The following is a 21,943-nucleotide window of genomic DNA, read 5'->3' on the forward strand; positions in this document are numbered from 1 at the left end:
GAGCAGGCATCCCGTCTAGCTGCTCCTCCACCCTGACCGCGCCATCTCTAGACTCCTCCCTCTGTTATTCGCCACACCTCTTGTGCAATGCATTTATAGAGCCTGGGAGGTTACAATTTCCTGGTCCTCCTGGACAATGTGTTGCTGTGGTTTTGGTCAGTCACAGAAGGAGCGGTGGAGAAGGTGGCCGTCTGACCGATACGTTCAGACATTTTTTTAGTCCGCAGCTCCAAGGTCTGATCGGTTCCAGCAACCATCGCCAGCGTCTGATTCACATGGTGCAGGAATACCTAGGGGCAACCGAAAATCAACTGGGTTACTGGGCCTTGAGGATGGATCACTGGCCAGAGCTTGCACAGTATGCAATTGAGCTACAGGCCTGTCTTGCATCCAGCGTTCTTTCGGAAAGCACATTCAGTGCTGCTGGAGGCTTTGTAACCGATTACAGAGTGCGCCTGTCCACAGACTCGGCTGATTGGCTCACCTTCATAAAAATGAATCAGTCTTGGATCACCAGCTACCAAGCACCTGATGCTGATGTAACCGATTAGTTTTTTTATGAATGATATCCCTTGAAGACTGCCTATGCTGATGCCGAGTGACTATCCTGTTATGCTGAGTGACTATCCTATTCCTCCTCAATGTTCATGTTGATAGCTTCTAAGAATATTTTTCGTTCTGGGCACCAGTGCCTATAGCCCAATTTTTCTGCCCCTGTTTAACAGGGGCATGTAATTACAATTTTTGCTGTAATATTTTGCAGCAGGGCTTGTTCCTGCATTTAAATAGAGTATCTGTGAGGGGTTGCACTGGCTAAGGCCCAATTTTTCTGGCGCGTAATTAGAATTCTTGATATAATATTTCACAGCAGGGCCCGTTCCAGTGCCCACCAAGAGTAACTGTGAGGGCTTACAGTGTTCTGGTACCACCAACACCTAAGTCCCAATTTTCTTGTCCCCTACAATCAAACATCCACCTTACAAACGACTTCTACTTACAAACGTAAGGACAAACAGGAAGTGAGAGGAAATCTACGCCAAGGAAGAGAAATTCTCTCCTGTTAGGCCCCGTACAGACGACCGAACATGTCTGCGGAAACTGGTCCGCATGCGTGGAAGCATTGAACTGGCAGGGTCGCCGCGACATCGGCGCGGCGACGGCGCGGCCTCGTCGCCGCGTATCGAGTACGCGTGGATTTCTGTATGATGGTGTGTACAGCCATCATACAGAAAACCCCGGGCAGACATGTACGCTGAAAATGGTCCGGTGGACCGTTTTTATCGTACATGTTTGCCTCGTGTGTACAAGGCCTAAGATTTAATATGGGAAAAAGGTGTCTCCAAGGATGCTTTATACACAATCCTTGTTTCCCTAAAAAAAAAAAAAATTCTAAATCCAATTGTCATTGGGACAGAAAGCGAGGTGAAATCTTCTGAACAGGGGCACAGACAGCAAAACAAATGTTACAGGGTGATAACCCTTCCCTATGTTATCCAGAAAATAGATTTTTTTTTGGCTGGAGCTACACTTACAAAATTTACCAGTTCCAAATTACAAACAGATTCAACTTAAGAGCAAACCTACAGTCCCTGTTTTTCTTGGGACTGTCTGTATACTGCTGTTCAGAGTATATAGGGCCTAGGGGCCCCACACCTTTTTTTTTTTTTTTTTTTTTTTTATTTGGGTGCGGGGTTCCCCTTAATATCCATACAAGATCCAAAGGGCCTGGTAATGGGCTGGGGGGTTACCCATGCTGTTTTTCTCAATAATTTTTATCCATATTGTCGGGACCCGACATTACATTACAGCCGCAAGCAGTTTTAAAATTGACTGATAAAGTTAGGACAATAACTTGCATGCTAGCCTTTAAAATTAGCACTTTAGATTTCTCATGTTCGAGTCCCATAGACTTTAACGGTGTTCGAATGTTCGCGCAAACTTTCAGGCCGTTCGCATGTTCTGCCACAAACCGAAACCGGGAGGTGTTCGGCTCAACCCTAATCGGTGATGAAGCTATTGGCTGCAGCAGCTGATCGGGTGACTTTTATCTGGCAGTGACCACACATGGATGGAAATGTGACCGATCCCTGCTGAACCAGCTGAATTTCCATGTATCTATGGTCACCTTAAGTGACTTCCTTCCCTCCCCCTCATCTCCTTCATTATGTAGGTCATACTGAGATAATCTCCCATTGCTTAAAGGGGTGGTTCCCCCTAAAACACATTGCTAACAATAGATTCGTAAGACCCGTTACACTGCGGGTAGGCTGGCTTTTTTTTTTTTTTTTTTAGTACATACCGAGATCTCCCCGTCTCGTTCCTTGGCGGTGGGCGTTCCTAGTTGATTGACGTTCCTCGGACGGGCGCGTACGTGACGTCACGACTTTCCGAAAGAAGCCGAACGTCGCTGCGCATGCGCCGTATAGAGCCGACTCTATACGGCGCATGCGCAGCGACGTTCGGCTTCTTTCGGAAAGTCGTGACGTCACGTACGCGCCCGTCCGAGGAACGTCAATCAACTAGGAACGCCCACCGCCAAGGGACGAGACGGGGAGATCTCGGTATGTACGAAAAAAAAAAAAAAAAGCCAGCCTACCCGCAGTGTAACGGGTCTTACGAATCTATTGTTAGAAATTAGTTTTAGGGGGAACCACCGCTTTAAGCAATATACTCATTTGTCTCTGAGCTTCTTCTTGATATTCCTCATCCTGCCTGTTGTTTCCTTGGATGGATTTTCTGTGTAGTGACCCCGGCCTCATCTCTTGGATGCGCTCGTCTGTTGCTTGTCTTGACCTTTATCCTGATTCCTGGATCTTCTCCTCATCTCTCTTCCATATCCTCTTACACAGCTTTTTCTCTCCACCTGCAGTGATCCTGGGGGGTGGAAACTTGGCACCAGCACGCTGCAAAATCCATCCCCATCATTAGGAGCTCTGGAGAAAAATGTCTGCTATTTACACTCCGTTCCTCCGCACGTCCCCTGCTCACATGAGATCTTATATTCACAGATCCCTGACAGATTTCTGTATGGTAAAGGTCAAAGTTCACTCTTCAGTTTAGGAGAGGTAGGAATCACCCAGGAACAATTATTTAGTTTACACGGGAGCCTCATATAGAGGGCGACTCAAATCTCCCCATCCAAATGTCCCTCCATCCAGAGTCTATATGTCCTATGACATCACACTGACCTCACAGTTCCTCCTCCCAATGTCCCTCCAATCAGAGTATCCTATGACATCACACTTACCTACTATGACATCACACTGACCTATAAGCTCCTCCTTCCAATGTCCCTCCATCTCTTTTTTTTTTTTTTTTTCTGATGCTCTTAGTATGTGGGTGAACCCTTGGCATCCTCACTAGCGAAGTGGAACTGTTGGTCTTGCATTGTATGTAATGGCTTTAGAATGCCTGCAACATGCTCTGAACCTGTGTACTGTGGTGGGTCATGTGTGGGTAAATTATAAATCAGTCTGAAGTGGGGCTTTAATAAAATAGAGACCTGAATGATGAGGTGAGGAGGATTCTGGGAATATCATTTTTACTATTTGTGTTCATATCCTAGAGTTTTCTTCCTGTGAAGTCTGGTGATCATATGACTATCACATCGCTTCCACCTCACTCCCTGATAGAATAGAGATGTAAAAAGACACAAGGATCTCTACAAGGACGTCATGATGGACAATCAGCCGCCCCTCACATCACCGGGTAAGAGGAGACTTTATTGTAAAGGAGAGAGCAGTATGGAGGCTCCACCTAGATCCCCCATCATCTGATAAACACATACAAACATTGTATCCAGTCAGTGTGTGTGTTTCCTACAGATGGATCCAGTAATGGGAACCCACCAGAGAGATGTCCCCGTCCTCTGTATTCCCGGGATTCCACACAGGAAAGTCACACCATCCCCCACCATCATCAGGTAGATGAGGAACAATCACTGATATTATCATTAGGATCTGTACATTATCTGTATTGTTACAATTTATGTCATTTTTATTCTATATTCAGAGTGGAAACCTGAGAGATTCTAAAGTTGAGGTTAAAGAAGAGATAAAAGAGGAGGATGATGAGGATGGGGTGATGGAAGAGTCAGAGTTTCTAAAAACACACAAAGACCTGTACCAGGACACCATGGTGGAGTCATCCAGCTACAGAAACCCACCAGAGAGATGTCCCCGTCCTCTGTATTTCCGGGATTCCACACAGGAAGGTCACACCATCCCTCACCATCATCAGGTAGATGAGAGACAATTATTGGTGGTTCTGATTTATACACAGCATGTTTGTTACAATGAATGTTTTATTATATATTCAGAGTGGAAACCTTGGGGATGATAATATTGTTGTTAAAGAAGAGTATAAAGAGGAGGATGAGGAGTATGGAGTGATGGAGAAGTTTTCAGAAGGACACAAGGATATGATGGAGCCACCTAATACCAGGAACCCACCAGAGAGATGTACCACAAAGGAAGGTCACACCATCCCTCACCATCCTCAGGTAGATGAGGAACAATCGCTGATAATATCATTAGGATCTGTACATTATCTGCATTGTTCCAGCTGATGTCTTTTTTATTATATATTCAGGGTGGAAACCTGATATATTCTAAAGTGGAGGTGAATACAGAAGAAGAGACTTATTTGAGCGATGATCAGCAGTCTATGGAAGAGGATGGAATAATGAGGCTAATTCTAGAGGACGGCAGTCTTACAGAGATCAGCACAGGTGGGCCATTAACACTAAATACATTCCTCCACCCATACTGCTCACTGATTGGTCCAGAGTAGGGCGGGGACTGGGTGATATCAGCCTGTAATCCCCTGGTCACTTTCCTGAGCTGTGTTCCCCGTCCTGTATTCCTGTATTTCTCTTCCTTCTCTGTGCTGCAGACACAATTTATGTATCTAGACTGGATTTATGGAGATTCTGGGGGTCAGATGGCAGCAAAATGTTCATTTTCACCATAGGTGTTACTAGACCCAAGCACCTGGGTTATGTGATTTGGGTCTTCTGCCCATACCGGGTATGGCAAGAAGTCTGACAGAACAATTCCCCTCCCAGGGTTACTAACTCTGTTGTTTGCTGGCTGTGTCGGGTGGAGGGATATGTCTGTATAGTCTCAGACCCAAGTCACCGAGTGCAGTCTCAGGAGATGGGAGGCAGCGGTGTGGGACCTTGAGGGTAGAATTGTAAGATCCTCAGAGACAAAGCTGCCTGATGTGGGCGGAGTCCTGGTTTAGGGGAACCAATCTGCTCATGTCTAGTGATAATCTTTTTATTTCTATTTTAGTAGATGGACGGGAGATGAGGAAAACCTCAGAGGATAGTCTCACTTTGTCTCCAGACTGTAAAATAGAAGATGAGGACATCACACAGTATAGTCCAGGAGAAAACCCGACTACCTCAAATGTCCATCCGGCACCACACAGTGTAGATGGACCATCGTTTTCCTCTTATCCTGAGGAACCTCAGACTGTGAGGGACGGTGCCGTCCTTCCAACAGATAATAGGTTTTCCTGTACTGAGTGCGGAAAGTGTTTCCAATTTAAATCCAATCTTAATGTTCATAAAAGATCTCACACTGGGGAAAAGCCACATTCCTGTCCTGAGTGCGGGAAATGTTTTATACAAAAATCAGAGCTTGTCATACATCAGAGATCTCACACGGGGGAAAAGCCATATTCCTGTCCTGAGTGTGGGAAATGTTTTTCACAGAAGTCCGATCTTTACAGACATCAGAGATCTCACACGGGGGAAAAACCATATTGCTGTCTTGAGTGCGGGAAATGTTTTTCAGACAATTCTAGTCTTTACAGACATCGGAGATTTCACACAGGGGAAAAGCCGTATTGCTGCTCTGAGTGTGGAAAATGTTTTTCAGAAAATTCTGGTCTTTACAGACATCAGAGATCTCACACGGGGGAGAAGCCGTATTCCTGTCCTGAGTGCGGAACATGTTTTTCGCGGAAGTCTGGTCTTTACAGACATCAGAGATTGCACACAGGGGAGAAGCCGCATTCCTGTGCTGTGTGCGGGAAATGTTTTTCACGGAAGTTCCATCTTCACACACATCAGAGAACTCACACAGGGGAGAAGCCGTATTCCTGTCCTGAGTGTGGGAAATGTTTTTCACAGAAGTCCAGTCTTTACAGCCATCAGAGATCTCACACAGGGCCAAAGCCACTTCCCTGTCCTGAGTGAGGAAATTGTTTCTCACTGAAGTCCTGTACATCAGGGATCCCACACAACCCTCGAGGTGTATTAAACCTCATCTGCCACATAGTCGCCCAATTAGACAGAGCATTGAGGTCATCTTGTAAATTGGAGACATCCTGTAAGGACGTTATTACACTGCATAGCTTGGTGTCATCTGCAAAGACAGAAATGTTACTTTGGATCCCAGACTCGATATCATTTATAAAGATATTAAAAAGTAAGTAATTTCCCTCAAAGTATGTTACTTCTCTGTCTCATCATAAATACGGCACGGATCTTCCCAATAAAATAGAATTAAACCCACAATAGTGTGATAATGTAAAAACCTTATTGCTTTTATTTATAAAATACGCTCACATAAGAACCGATCAACATAGCCCAGCAAACACCGACAATATGGCGATCCTCTCCCCCTGTCCAGCGGCTGTCAGTGTGTGATACGGATGTTCTCATTGCACCAGACACGTCCCACACATAGTAAAACCACAGCCCTTTATTTCAATGATCTTTCCCAATAGGTGTGTCTATGCATTTTGGAGCACCCACACTTCTTTCTCAAGCCTAGGCCTAACCACTTTAGCCCCAGAACGAACAAGCCATTTTTTTGGCTATACGGCACTGTGTTAATTTAACTGACAATTGTGCGGTCGTGCGATGCTGTACCCAAATAAAATTGATGTCTTTTTTTTCCATAAATAGAGCTTTCTTTTGGTGCCATTTGATCACCTGTCTGCGGTTTTTATTTTTGTGCTATAAAAAAGAGCGCCAATTTTGGGGAAAAAAAATATTCTGTTGTAAAACATCCAATAAAAAAAATGTAAAAAATCGAATTTCTTCATCAATTTAGGCCTATATGTATTCTGATACACATTTTTGGTAAAAAAAAAATCCCAATAAGTGTATATTAATTGGTTTGCGCAAAAGTTAATGTTCTACAATCTATGGAATAGATTTATGGATTTTTTTTTTACTAGTAATGGCGGTGATCAGCGCCTTGTATCGGGATTGCGGCAGACAAATCGGACACTTTTGACACTTTTTTGGGAACCAGTGACACTAATACAGTGATCAGTGCTAAAAAATATGTTAACATCAGGGGCGCTCAAAGGTTTAAATGTGTACCTAAAATGTTCTTGCTCACTATGTGAGGTGCCTGTACTATGGGAAGGCAGAGATCCATGTTCCTGCTTTTCAGAAACACAGGATCACAACCTTCCCTACTTACAGAACAGCGATTTGCCTTGTTTACGTAGTCAGACCGTGGTTCTGCATCTGTCCCGAATGATCGGCGGGTCCTGGCGGACTCGACTTGAGGGCTGGTAGTGCCTGCTAGCAGTGTAGCTGGGAGCAGATCTACACAAGGAGAAGATACACTCCTGCATGCAGTTTGCCTCAATTGTTGTGCTGAACGATTGAATGGGTCTCAGCGATGGAGAATATCGTTAGAGAGCACGCTGGGGACCTGCACACACACTAAAGGTTAAAGTGAAAGCCCTGGAAAGTCACACCGAAGACGGCGAGAACCGCAACAGGCGCAACATCTTGCGAATCATCGGCCTCCCGGATGGTGCAGGAGGTAAAGCCCCTGTTATGTTTACGAGCACCTCCTCAAAGAGCTGCTGCCTAAGGCCCGGTTCTTCCCTTCTTCATGGTAGAGAGGGCCCATCGCATGCCTGCTACACATGGTCCTCAGGGCTTTCTCCCTCGCACGTTCATTTTCAAGCTGTTGCACTTCAAAGACAGGGAACATGGTGCTGAGGGAGGCCAGGGATCTGCAGGAGTTGAGGTTTGAAAATACTAAGCTTATGATATTCCCTGACTATTCTGTGGAAACCCAACGCAATGCAAGTCATTTAATACTGTGTGTGCCAAACTGCATGCAAAAGTATGCTTTTTCCAGCAAGGCTGTGGGTGGAAGATGGGGAGACGGTCAGTTTCTTTACTTCACCTAAAGAGGCATCATCCTGGATAGAGATGGTTCGCAGGCATTGAGGCTCTCTTTCCTTCCATTGCTGCAGTGGATGTCCCCCTGGGATGACCTGATAAACTAACTGTGCCACTGAAATCTCTACTCGGCCTGACATATGCTGATGCTCACCACCATGTTTGTAGCCTGGAGGTATAATATGAAGCCAGGTAATGGGGGGGCACCGGATTGATGTGCCGATCTCCTTTCCCTACATTGTGAAGGGGCTGTGATGGGTGTTTAATTTAGACATGTTACACTGGACCCCCTTCGGGCTGCTCTGCAGACACACGTTTGGCCCAGGGGCAAGTAGGCTCACCTGATGGGGGGGGAACTCCTGAGTCTTAGAAGGCCCTGGGTTGGCCACACATATCATTCAACATATTCTAACCTCTCAAGAAGAGGTAGTATATTGATATGCAAATCCCTGCCTTTTTGCCTGTTTGTGCTTGCAGTAGATCCCGAGGGTATATATGTCATCATCCATGCCAATAGAATGAATATGGAAGTTGTCATCGGAGGGTTGTATGTACCCATGCCTCCGTTTTCTTCCTCTATCAGCTAGTGTCCAAACTTGTGCAGTATGCTACTGATAAGATCCTGATATTAGGGGACTTTAACATGGTCCCGGACCCTGGGATGGACAGACTTTCTCAGACATCCGGCATAGGCATAGGCAGAAACATTTAACTTCACAGATGTTTGGGGGTGGAGACACCCCCAGCTGAGGGCATTCACCTGCCACTCTGCTACAAACAAAACATTTTTCAGAATTGATTTGGTGTACTCCGGGGGGGTGGGGGGTCTGTCCTCTCAAGCATAAGGGACATTACCATCCTGTCTAGGGGGGTCTAGGACCATTCTTCAGTCTCCCTGCAGCTTGGGTTATCGTGTACACCATCGGAGGGCCTGTGACGACTCTCTAAGTTCTGGTTGTCCAACTCGAGGGTGGAAATGCCATGTAAGGTTGACATGGTCACATTCTGGAACTCGTGGGACAGATCTATCCCCATTCCTACCACCTGGGATGCATTTAAGGCCTGTATGAGGGGTAGTTTTCAAGAGCACATTGGGAAAGTCCATAAAGGGGCTCGCAGGGAACTACAGGAGGCTGAGACTAAGCCTGAGGCCCTAGAGACTGTCTACATTAGGGAGCGCACTCCTCAAGTATACTCCTCGCTTCAGGAGGCCCTGCAGGATGTGTCCCTCATCTGTATATTCCCTCGTTAAAATTCACCTACTTCATCAGATGCAGAGAATATTTGAACAAGGGGAGAGAAGTGGACGCTTGTTAGCCTGGTTGTCATGGGAACACTCCACCCTGGTGTCCATATCATGTATTCAGTCCATCAATGGGGAGATCCTAACAGACTCTACTCGCATCAATCCCCGGTTTGCCTCCTATTATCAGGAACTATAGTTCCAGGGTGCAACGTACTGGAAGGGAGAAGCATGAATTTCTAGACCAAGTGGATCTGCCATGCCTTACGGTCATCTCTAGGGAGAGGTTAGATAGCCCCCTGACCCTTAAAGAAATCCAAACAGAAGTTAAATCTCTGCAAAGCGGGAAGACGCTGGGCCTGGATGGGTATCTGGCAGAATTTTATAAACATTACGCAGATGATCTCTTGCCCACCTATTGTGAGGTGCTTTTGAAGGTGGGGGCGTGTCCGGATGGCAGAGGGAACAGACCTGTGAGACTTCAGGTCTATCTTCCGAGTGGCATCCTACAGCATCCTATATCCGATTTGTACCAGACCAACTTCTAAATACTCCCAACGGTAGTGGGAACATTCCAGGCTGGCATCCATGGTGAAATACGGGCCACCCGCGCCAGAATCCGCGGCGGAACAGCAGGTCCGATTCAGATGGCTCCAGGATACAGGCAGAACAGCATGACAAGAAATCACAGGCTCTGGTGAGTGAATCTGCCCCTGCTCCCCACTGTGCACAGCCAGACCCCCTGCAGTCTCAGGACTCCCCCATAGGCAGTGAGGATGGCTCAGGCCCTGATTCCCCTCCTGCTGAGCCCACCCTGGCCACCATCATGCATGCTATACAGGACTGCAAGGCCTCTCTCACTGCACAGATTGCATCAGTCCGCATGGACTTTTCTCTCCTGAAGCAAGATGTGCAAAATTTAAAGGACAGAGCTGGGGAGGCTGAAAAACGTATCAGCTCCCTTGAGGATGTTGTCCACCCCTTAGCTGTTACAGTGAGGGACCATACAGGGGAAATGGCGGCCCTCCGCGCCAAAATCGACAGTTTGGAAAATCGTTCGAGGAGGAACAACCTACGCTTCGTTGGTTTCCCTGAAAGGGCGGAGGGCTCCCACCCATAAAAATTCTTATATAATTGGCTGAGGGACATTTTTGGGACTGACGCACCATCCTTCTCACATGTCATTGAGCGTGCCCACCGCACCCCTCCGCGTCCCCCACCTTCCATTAGCACCCCCACGATCCATTATAGCAAGGATCCTCAACTTCCAAGACAAAGTTGCTATTCTGCGCCTGGGTCCACTTAAATACAATGGCCACACCATCTCAGTGTACCCCGATTTTTCAGTAGATGTCCAGCGACAACGCACCTCCTTTGCGGCAGTGAAGGCCCGCCTGCATACGGAGGGCCTCTCCTACGCCATGCTTTTTCCCGCCAAGCTGCGCATCATTTATGAGGGTAAAGCGCACTTCTACAACAACCCCAAGGAGGCTATGGCCTGGCTCAATGATCGATAGAGTTCTTCCTAGGCATAGGGCTGCCTAATATCTGTGGTCCTAGGCCCCTGCATTCTCCTCTGTTTGCCTTGAACTGATTATGGATATGTCCATCCTTCCATTTTGGAGAACTCATTTGCCTTGACTGCACTGTCTGATCCGAATTTTCATGAAGGTATGGTACGCCTCCCTGCAATAGGCCTGAGAACTATTACCCTGTCATCTTTAATCCTAATAGGCTGAACTTCCTCCTTATTAACAGGCCTATCCCCCTACAACTTCTGCCGGTTGTTTACTCTGCAATCTACTGCATCCGCTGTTGGACTGTGATGCTTTTCACCCCTACAATGCTGCTCGGGAGTCATTCTGGACTCCACTACACCCCCCATACCAGTTAGTGGCGAGGCCACGGTACAGCTCTCCCTCAGTTTAAGGAGGGTTTTCGTTTTACAGTTCAGGGATCCAAGGCTCGCTATGTTGGGGTTGGCCGAGTGGGGAGGGGGGCAAGGGATTTCATCTAGACTTTCTGGGACTTTGTTGGTGTTTTTTTCTCTTTTTTTTTTTTTGCACATTTTGACTCCTATATTTTTTCTCAGGTTGCTGCCTATGGCAGACTTTTAATGGTTTTTATTATTTCATTGCTGGCTCATGATGTCCTGATGGCAGATCCACATACTTTTTTTACTCATGTGCGTGTATGTGCTTCAGGTGGCGCGGCCTGTCTGGTCATTTATATTCTTGTATGCATGTTACTTTGTGCTTATTTACTACTGTATGTTTTACAGTGGCAAAGCCCCTAAGGATAGTCTCCTGGAATACTAGAGGTCTGAATGCACCCCAGAAGAGATCCCTGGTCTTTTCAGTATTAAAAAAATGTCGCCCACACATCATGTGCCTCCAAGAGACTCACCTTCCAGGCTCTAAAACAAGGGCCCTAAAACGCCTGTGGTTGTCTAACTCCTATCATGCCCCTCATACTAATTACTCCAGGGGGGTTTCCATCCTTCTAGCCAAATCTCTCCCGGGTGAGACGGTACAAGTTAAAACCAACCCTGACAGGCGGTTTATTGTTCTTACTTTGCAAATTTCTACCGTGACCTTTACCCTGGTGAACATTTATGTGCCCGCCCCCCCCCCCCCCCCGTTTTCAGTGGAGGTACTCTCTAGACTGTAACTTCAGCTGCTGACTAGACCGCCTGGCTCCTTACTTTATGTGGGGGACTTTAATGCTATATTAGATCCAACTATGGACTGCCTGGGTGGTCGAGGTAGACCTTTTGCCTCTTTTCTAGACTGGGCACGGGTTCATGGCCTTACAGAGGTGTGGCGATGGAAAAATCCGGATGTACGCCACTTTTCCTGCCACTCGGATTCTTTCCACACCATGTCCAGACTAGATACAGCATTTGCTCCGGCTGAGACCCTTACTGTTGTCTCTGCCGTTTCATATCTGCCTAGAGGGGTTTCTGATCATGCCCCTCTCTCAGTGGACCTCCTCCTCTCAGGTTCGGGACCTGCTATTTGTTGCCTGAACTCATACTGGTTGGAGGACGAGGTAGTTCAGGGAGAATACAGGACAGGCATCACAAACTATTGGAGGGATAATCTGGGAAAAGTAGACCCTTCTACTGAATGGGATGCGTTTAAGACAACTCTGAGGGGCACTTTCATATCCATCACAGGGGTCTTGCGCAAAAATAACCGGATGCTTACAGAGGAACTTGAGACTGGTATGGTGCGTGCTGAGTCTGCTTATGCCTCTAACCCTGCCTCCGACACGAGGGAGGCATGGTTACAGAGCCATAGGGAGTATGAACTCCGTCTGTTAGATCTCACGCAAAAACGCATGTTGCATGCCACACAAAAATCGTTTGAACATGGTAATAAAGCTGGACGTCTCTTGGCATATCTGACTAGACCTGACCACTCTCCCATTTCCATCCCACGTATCCTTACTGCTCAAGGCCCCATCAGTGACAACCCAGGGGATATCCTAGACTCCTTTTTATGCTATTACAAAGACCTGTATACCTCTAGGGTTGACTACGATGACTCCCAATTGAATGACTACTTAGCTGACATATCTCTCCCCTCCTTGTCAACGGAGGGGCGTGAAGTGCTGGATGCACCTATCCCGGTTGAGGAAATTGCTGCAGCCATATCACAAATGCCTGCACATAAGACTCCGGGCTTAGACGGTTTCCCAACTGAATAGTACTCACAATTTAATTGTCAATCTTTTGTGCCCCTTTCTTTTGCGAACCTATAACAAAGCTCTAGATGTCGGGATCCTCCCTCCAACGATGCGAGAGGCTTTGATAGTACTTCTATTAAAACCCCCTAAGGACCCACTTAAATGCGAATCTTACCGTCCAATTTCTCTTATTAATGTGGACGTTAAGATTCTGGCGAAAATATTGGCAAACCGTTTGAACACTGTAGTCACGCCCTTGATCAATAGTGACCAAGGGGGCTTTATCCCCGGCAGGTCCACCAGAATGAATATCCGCAGGCTGTTTCAAAACCTGCAATATCCACATGACTGTCCTCCCACTCATGCTATTGTGTCTTTGGACAGTGGACACTTGCAAGGCATTTGACAGTGTGGAATAGCCATATCTGTTTCGGGTGTTACAGATGTATGGCTTTGGCCCCCGTCAGTGGCGGCTGGTGAAGTTTTACGATAGGGGGGCGCAAGACCCCGCCCCTTCACATTTGGTCCCTCCCACTTCTCATAAGCCACACACCCTATAGAATACACCCACTCCGTCCCCTGTATTCCACTTGCTTCCACTCATAGAGTCAGGAGTATACAGCTCAGCCTCACAGCACAGAGTATATAGCCCCAGCATCACAAATCATGGTATATAGCGCAGCCTTACAGATCGGTGCAAACAAACTAAAATATGACACTGTTAGTAATGAAGGACTCTAAATGGGCATGAGATTATCAGAGACTGCAGACATACTGCACGAGATTACCAGAGACTACGGACATACTGCACAAGATTACCAGAGACTGTGGACATACTACACAAGATTACCAGAGACTGCGGACATACTGCACGAGATTATCAGAGACTGCGGACATACTGCACGAGATTACCAGAGACTGCGGATATACTGCACGAGATTACCAGAGACTACGGACATACTGCACAAGATTACCAGAGACTGCGGTCATACTGCACAAGATTACCAGAGACTGCAGTCATACTGCACAAGATTACCAGAGACTGCGGTCATACTGCACAAGATTACCAGAGACTGCAGACATACTTGTCCTGCAACTTGGGACTTCAACGTTGCATGACAAGTCGTACCCCATGATTTCCAATGAGAACCATTCAAGTCACAGCGACTTCAAAGTAGTCCCTGCATTACTTTGGTCCCACTTTGATGCAACTTGAGGTCAATAGACCTCCAGAATACACAGGCATTGCTTTAAGTCGCATCAAACTTTCAGACTGTGTTAGCCTGAAAGTCGCAAGATTCTGGCACAATTTTTTGCAGCGACTTGAAGCAATGCCTGTGTATTCTGGAGGTCTATGGACCTCAAGTCACATCAAAGTGGGACAAAAGTAATCAGGGACTACTTCGAAGTCGCTGTTACTTGAAGTTGCACAGATATGAACGGTTCTCATCGGGTCTGACCTATCCTGCAACTTTCCAGTCCCAAGTCGCAGGACAATTTGCAATTTTTTTTAATAAGCGGGGGGGGGGGGGGGATGGGGTTGTGTTCTCTGCTATTTCCGCCGAACATTAAATCTCAAAAAAAAAATAATTGGAATAAGCGAGGGGCGGTCGCCGGCTGCTATTTTCGGCGAATATTAAATATAAAAAAAAAGCGTTAAAACTTTGAATAGGCGGAGGGGTGGATTTCCGCCCAAAGTTAAATATAAAAAAACTTTGAAAAAGGGCAAGGGGGGGTTCCATTCCGGCCGCAATTTCCACCAATTAAATATAAAAAAACCTTTGAATAAGCAGGGGGGGAGCGTTTCGGCCGCTATTTTCGCCCAATGTTAAATCTAAAAAAGCTTTTAACAAGCGGGGGGGGGGGCTATTTCCACCAATAAACTTTTAACAAGCGGGGGGTGCCATTACGCCCCCTATTTTCGCCGCGGGGGGGTATTGTGCCACTGATGCCGCCGTATATAATAATAAATGAACTGTTACTGTCTGCAGGCGCACTGAGTTCAAGAGTCCCGACATCACTTCCTGTTCTTCCTGTGATGTCGGGACTAGCACAGAGACGGGTGGGTGCACACAGAAAGTGTGCACCCGCCCAGCCATAACAATACAGTCCATCGCGCCGGAAGCAGTGGCGAGATGGAGAGTGCCACAAAGGCATTTTTTTGCTGCCAATGTAGCGCCTTGTCTGCAATCCCGTGATTGCACAGATGTGGCGCTACCCACACGGCTCTGTGCCCGGCGCTCGGACACAGTGCACCTAAGGACCTTTTTTTGATTTTTTTTTCCTTAAAGTGACATGTTTAAATAAACATTTTTTTTTTGATTTTTTTTTACTGACTGGGGGAGGGGGGCGGCGCCCCCTATGGACGGGCCGCCACTGGCCCCCGTGCTGTAGCATGGATAAAACTCCTTTACACCTCCCCTGTAGCTCGGGTGCGGGTCAATTCCTCTATCACTGGCCCCTTTCCGATTACTAGGGGCACACGACAGGGGTGCCCGTTGTCGCCCCTCTTGTTTGCCCTGGCCATGGAGCCGCTTGCGGTTCGCATTCGCTCCTCCCCCTCAATTAAAGGACTCCCAATTGCTAATATAGAGGAGCGCATTTTACTTTGTGCGGATGACACATTGGTGTATCTGGCTGATACTAATGAATCACTTCAGGCCCTGTTGGTGGAGATTAATACCTTTGGAGACTATTCTGGCTTCCGGTTGAATTGGGATAGGTCATCTTTTCCTCCTAGATGTGGCTGGGCCTCCCCTGATTCACCCGGATTCCAAGCTTCAAGTGGTATCCTCCTTTAGGTACCTTGGGGTTCTGGTCCCTTTTATCTTCATATGTCGCCAATAACTTAGATCCTCTATTGGTCCGCCTTCAGGAGCAAACCAAGCAGTGGATGGATCTGCCTCTGGATCTTATGGGGAGGGCCAACGTCCTCAAAATGATCTACCTACCGAGATTACTCTATATCCTTGCCAATTCCCCTTGCAAAATACCTAAATCTATTTTTAAACGCATAGATTCAATATGTACTACTTTCCTGTGGAAGGGTGGCCCCCCAAGGTAGCACTTGAAACACTACGGTTGCCAGCGCACTTGGCAGGCCTGGTATTTCCCAACTTCTTTCTATATGTAGCGCCCCCTTACTTTCAGTATGAGCACTAGGCTAAAGTTAGTGGGGAATGGGAGAGTTATTTTGCTCCCATTCACAAATTGCTAAATTATGGGCTGCTGTCATTCCTGAACTGTCCTGTAGGTCAGTCTGTGCTCCAGGGGTGTTGGTACTACCCCTGGGCGACAGTTGGCGCTAGAGGGGTTCTGGCAGAGCCACTTTTCCCCAGCAGCCAATTAGAGGAGTTTTCTCTCGCAGAGCATGCTGGGGGAGAGTATGTCTGTGGCAGACGCCATTGTCTTTGGTTCTTCTTCTTCGCGGGTTCCAGGGGCGGCACCCACCTTCAGGGTGCGCGCATCCAACGGACCCCGGCGATGGCCTTCCAGGCCGGGGTCACATGCTACGCGGAGCTCCATGTTCCTGAAAGGGGCCCCAGTGACTCACTGGGTTCCCAACTCCACTGAGATCGCGGGGAACCGGTGACCGGAATGTTGACAGGTATACTATTGCTGTCATCCGGTGACCTATGCATAATCTACTGGGAGGATTCGCTCAATTTCCATCCGTTCGTTTAGCTCATTCAAGTAATTGGCCTGTGGCAGAGGCCCTAGAGCCAGGTCTGTGGCAGAGGCCTGTTCCTCCCAGCAATCTAAAGTGACACTTCGGCTGCCAGGCTTGTGGAAGAAGTCTGTCCGGGGGCACTTCACCCACTGGCTAGAGTGGCGATGAACTGTATCTACTACCATTGTACTATTGCATTACTAAGAGCAGGATTGCTCTTCCTCATATCCAGGCCTGATACTGCAAGGTTCTCTCTTTCTTCATTAACCTTCTTGCTCTACTTTATGTTGATGTTGGCCATGTTGGGCCTGGAAATAAAGCATTTTAAAACCTTTCTTCTATGACTGGACATTCGCTCACTACTCCATCATACCCACCTCACTCCGGCTAGGTTACACAGGATGGGTCTCCTGCCCTCAGCCGCCTGTTTCCGCGGCTGTGGCCGGGAGGCCGATTTCTTACACTGCTTCTGGATATGCCCGGTAGTCCATGACTTCTGGGAAGAAGTGGGTGCTTTCATCTCATCGGCGCTAGGCCTCCCAAACATAATCCACCCCAAGAACTGCCTATTATGTGAATTACACCTATCATCACATGCCAAGAGACTGCTCCGCAGACTCTTCTTCTATGTTGAAAAAGCAATTTTACTGTCCTGGAAGGGCACACAGACCTCTCTGAAATCCCTCTGGTTAAAACTTATTAATGACGCTATCCCACTGTATAAACTTACTTTTGAACTCCGGAAACGAAACAAAACCTTCCACAAAATTTGGGGTAGATAGTTGGCTAGTCCGCTAACCCTCTCCCAGCACTGATTGTACTACTCTTGCTTGACCATTGGTGGGCCGTGCCTCACGGATCTCTAATGTCTGGACCTCCGCTTTTACTATATCCAGGTATTATACCTGATCCTTTTATCACTGTGCCTACTTTATATTTTGCACTGATGTCAGTTTATTTTTCTATGTTTGAATGTATTGCCTAACGTTTATGACCAGGTTGTCTGGTGTTTTTTTTTTGTATGTTTTTCTGTTTGTTGGTTTGTCTTAAACCTAATAAAAATATATATATATAAAAAAAAGGCTTTTTTTGAAGGTGGTGAACTGCCACCATCTATGTCCAAAGCAGCCCCCTCTGTCTCCTCTGCGACCGATCTCCGCCTCCTCTCTGTCTCCTCTGCGACCGCTCTCAGAGGGTAAAAAAAAAAAGTATCAGTAAAGCATCAGGAGCATTTGCGCGAGTACAAGTACTCGCGCAAATGCTCGGTATCGGTCCCGATACCGATACTAGTATTGGTATCGGGACAACCCTAGTGACAGGTACTCTTTATGGAGAGAGGCGGGGTCAATAAGACCTCACATCTCTCCTCCAGGTTGGAAAGCATGAGATTGTGAAAAAAAAATCACAGATCTCATGCTTACAGCCACGATTGCGGCTGTGTTTATATTCCGGTATCCGGGCGTGACGTCATAACATCGCGCCCGGGCCTCCGACAAGTAAAGAGATGACTGGTGACCATCTGGTCACCAGTCATCTCTATGCCTCCCATCTGGTGCCGGCAGATCGTTTCTCCGGGTCTCCGATGGCAAGGGAGAGCCCGGAGAAGCACCGGATGGCGGCCTATAAGAACGATCAAGCGGCGGAACTGCCGCTATGATCATTCTTATGGTGCACAGGATCGCCGGCTAAAGAGATGGATATCTGAATGATGCCTGTAGCTGCACCCATCATTCAGAAATCACCACTGAAAGTCCAGGACGTCATATGCCGTCCTTGGGCGGGAAGTGGTTAAAGTGAAAAAAAAAAAGAAAAATTCCTTTAAATATCGTACCTGCTGGGTGCCTATAGTATGCCTGTGAAGTGGCACGTGTTTAGAACTGTCCCTGCACAAAATGAGATTACTATAAGAAAAAAGTAATTTAAAACTGCTTGCGGCTTAAATGTAATGTCTGGTCCCTGCAATATGGATGAAAATCATTGAGAAAAATAGCATGGGTTTCCCCCAACTCCCCCCAGGTCATTACAAGCCCCTTTGGCCCTATATACTTTGAACAGCAGTATATAGGCGGTGCAAACAAGACAGGGACTGTAGATTTGTTGTTAAGTAGAATCTGTTTGTAATTGTGAACTGGTACTTTTTTAAAGTGTAGCTCCAGCCATAAAATCTATTTTTAAGCTTTTCTGAAAACATAGAGAAGGGTTATCACCCCTGTAACATTTGTTTTTCTGTCTGTGTGCATCTGTTCAGAAGATTGCAATTCACTTTCTGTCCCAATGACAAATGATTTTTTGAAAATTAGTTTTTTTTTGTGAAACAAGGATTGGTGATAAAGCATCAGTGGACAGGAGACACCTCTTATAGAAGAGAATTTCCCTTCCTAGGGGTATATTTCATCTCACTTCCTGTTGTCTCCTTCTGTTTGCAAGTAGGAGTTGTTTGTAAGTTGGATGTTTGAAAGTTGGGGCGTATATACCCTGCATAAATTTGGGCCGTAGGTGTTGGTGTTGCCACAACACTGTAAGCCCTTACAGTTAGTCTTGCTGGGCGCTGGAACGCCCTGCTGTGTGAACTATTATATCAAGAACTGTAATTACATGCCATTGTTGAACAGTGGTAAAAAAAATTTAGGCCTTTGGTGCTGGCGCTGGTGCCACAACACTGTTAGTCCTCACAGTTACTCTTGGTGGGCGAAGGAATGGGCCCTGCTGTGAAATATTAGATCAAGAATTGTAACTACATGCCCCTGTTGAACAGGGCCAGAAAAATTGTGCCTTTGTTGGTGGTGGTGCTGGTGCCACAAAACTGCAACCCCTCACAGATACTCTAGTTGGAGCGCAGGAATGAGCCTGCTGCAAAGTATTGCATCTAAAATTGTAATTACACGCCCCTGTTAAACAGGGGCAAAAAAATTGGGCACTGGTGCTGGTGCCACAACACTGCAACCCCTCACAGATACTCTAGTTGGAGCGCAGGAATGAGCCCGCTGCAAAGTATTGCATCAAAAATTGTAATTACACGCCCTGTTAAACAGGGGCAGAAAAATTGGGCCTTAGGCACAGGTGCTGGTGCCACAACACTGCAACCCCTCACAGATACTCTAGTTGGAGCGCAGGAATGAGCCCGCTGCAAAGTATTGCATCAAAAATTGTAATTACACGCCCTGTTAAACAGGGGCAGAAAAATTGGCCAGAACCAAAAATGTTCTTACAAGCTATCAGCATGATCATTGAGGAGGAAAAGGATAGTCACTCAGCATAACAGGATAGTCACTCAGCATCAGCACAGGCAGTCTTGAAGGGATCTGACATTTCAAAAAAAAATATTCAGTTACATCAGCAACAGGTGCTTGGTAGCTGGTGGTGATCCAAGCCTGATTCATTTTTATGAAGGTCAGTCGATCGACCGAGTCGGTGGAGAGGCGCACCCTGTGATCGGTTACAAAGCCTCCAGCAGCACTGAATGTGCGTTCTGAAAGAACGCTGGATGCAGAACAAGCCAGTAGCTCAATTGCGTACTGTGCAAGCTCTGGCCAGTGATCCATCCTCAAGACCCAGTAAGCCAGAGGATTTTCGGTGGGAAAGGTGTCCAAGTCTGATCTTGCCCCTAGGTATTCCCGCACCATGTAAAACAGACGCTGGCGATGGTTGCTGGAACCGGTCATACCTTGGGGCTGCGGACTAAAAAATTGTCTGAACACATCGCTCAGACGACCACCTTCTCCACCGCTCCTTCTGTAAATGACTGAAGCCTCAGCAACACGTTGTCCAGGATTTTGTAACCTCCCAGTATCTGGGAACGCGTTGCACAGACCTTTCTGCAAGGCCTCCCGAAGATGTTTCATCTTCTGCTCCCTCTTTGCCGCCAAGATAAGGTCCGCAACCTTACTCTTGTAACATGGATCAAGGAGGGTTGCCAGCCAGTAATGATCCCTCTCCTTGATAGCACAAATACAAGGATCCTTCCGCAGGCTTTGCAGGATCAGGGAGGCCATACAACGTAGGTTTGCTGAGGCATTCAGTGCGGAGTCCTCTGGGTCACTGAGGACAACATGATCCGCAGCCACCTCGTCCCAGTCCATGGGTTCCTTGGGACTGTAATTAATCCCTTGCAGACTGCTGCTGATGAAGAGTGCTAGGCTCCACCTTCATGCTGACACAATCCTCCTCCTCTTCCTGTGTGATAGGCGGGCAAGCAGGAACACTGTCTGGATAAAGGGGGTCTTGAGAGGTAATGAAGTCCTCTTCCTCCCTCTGTTCTGCCTCAAAGGCCCTGTCCATTATTCCACGCAGCATGTGCTCCAACAGGTGAATAAGAGGGACAGTCTCACTGATGCATGCACTGTCACTGCTCACCATCCTCGTGGCCTCCTCAAATGGTGACAGGACAGTGCATGCATCCCTAATCATGGCCCACTGGTGTGGGGGGAAAAAACCAAGCTCCCCTGACCCTGTCCTGGTGCCATATTGGCATCATTGATGGCCCTCTGCTGTGTGTGCAGCCGCTGCATCATGGCCAACGTAGAGTTCCACCTGGTGGGAATGTCACAAATTAGGCGGTTCTTGGGCAGGTTGTATTCCTTTTGGATGTCTGTCAGCCGAGAACTGGCATTATATGACCGTCGGAAATGCACACAGACTTTCCTGGCCTGCTTCAGGACATCCTGTAAGCCTGGGTGCCTGCCCAAGAACCGCTGCACCAGGACATAAGCAAAACAGGGCACATGGGTCAGTTGTCCCTGTCGCAGGGCGGAGAGGAGATTGGTGCCATTGTCGCAAACCACCATTCCTGGCTTAAGCTGGCGTGGCCTCAACCACCTCTGAGCCTGCCCCTGCAGAGCTGACAGAACCTCTGGCCCAGTGTGGCTCCTGTCCCCCAAGCACACCAGCTCAAGCACCGCATGGCATCTATTTGCCTGTGTACCTGCGTAGCCCCTTGAACGCCTACGGAGCACCACAGTTTCAGAGGATACATCAGCACAGGAAAAGGCCACAGAGGAAGAAGAAGAGAAGGGGGTGGAGGAGAGAGGTGTGTCACAACCAATAGAAACATTTTGGAGGCGTGGTGGCGGAACAACCTCCAACACTACTGTACCTTGTCCTGCGTCCTTCCCAGCTGCCAGCAGAGTCACCCAATGCGCCGTGAAAGATAGGTAATGTCCCTGTCCATTCCTGCTGG

At 47.4% G+C, this 21,943-nt stretch overlaps 1 protein-coding gene and 1 long non-coding RNA gene across 2 annotated transcripts in view; both read left to right on the top strand.

The window, feature by feature from the left end:
• Positions 1 to 21,943, top strand: part of LOC120935480 (zinc finger protein 585A-like) — a gene marked incomplete at its 3' end in the record, with an annotated part of 218,553 nt that overhangs the window by 118,695 nt on the left and 77,915 nt on the right. The window contains exons 4-5 of the mRNA XM_040347531.1: positions 5,574 to 6,141; positions 10,847 to 10,865. Coding sequence (XP_040203465.1) covers positions 5,574 to 6,141; positions 10,847 to 10,865 — 587 coding nt within the window. The remainder of the gene's footprint in view (positions 1 to 5,573; positions 6,142 to 10,846; positions 10,866 to 21,943) is intronic.
• On the top strand, positions 4,198 to 5,334 carry LOC120935848. Its single transcript, XR_005748534.1, has 3 exons — positions 4,198 to 4,239; positions 4,591 to 4,729; positions 5,295 to 5,334. It is a non-coding gene; the product is annotated as an uncharacterized LOC120935848 (long non-coding RNA).

This window comes from Rana temporaria, chromosome 4 (genome assembly GCF_905171775.1).
Source record: "Rana temporaria chromosome 4, aRanTem1.1, whole genome shotgun sequence".
Taxonomy (NCBI): domain Eukaryota; kingdom Metazoa; phylum Chordata; class Amphibia; order Anura; family Ranidae; genus Rana; species Rana temporaria.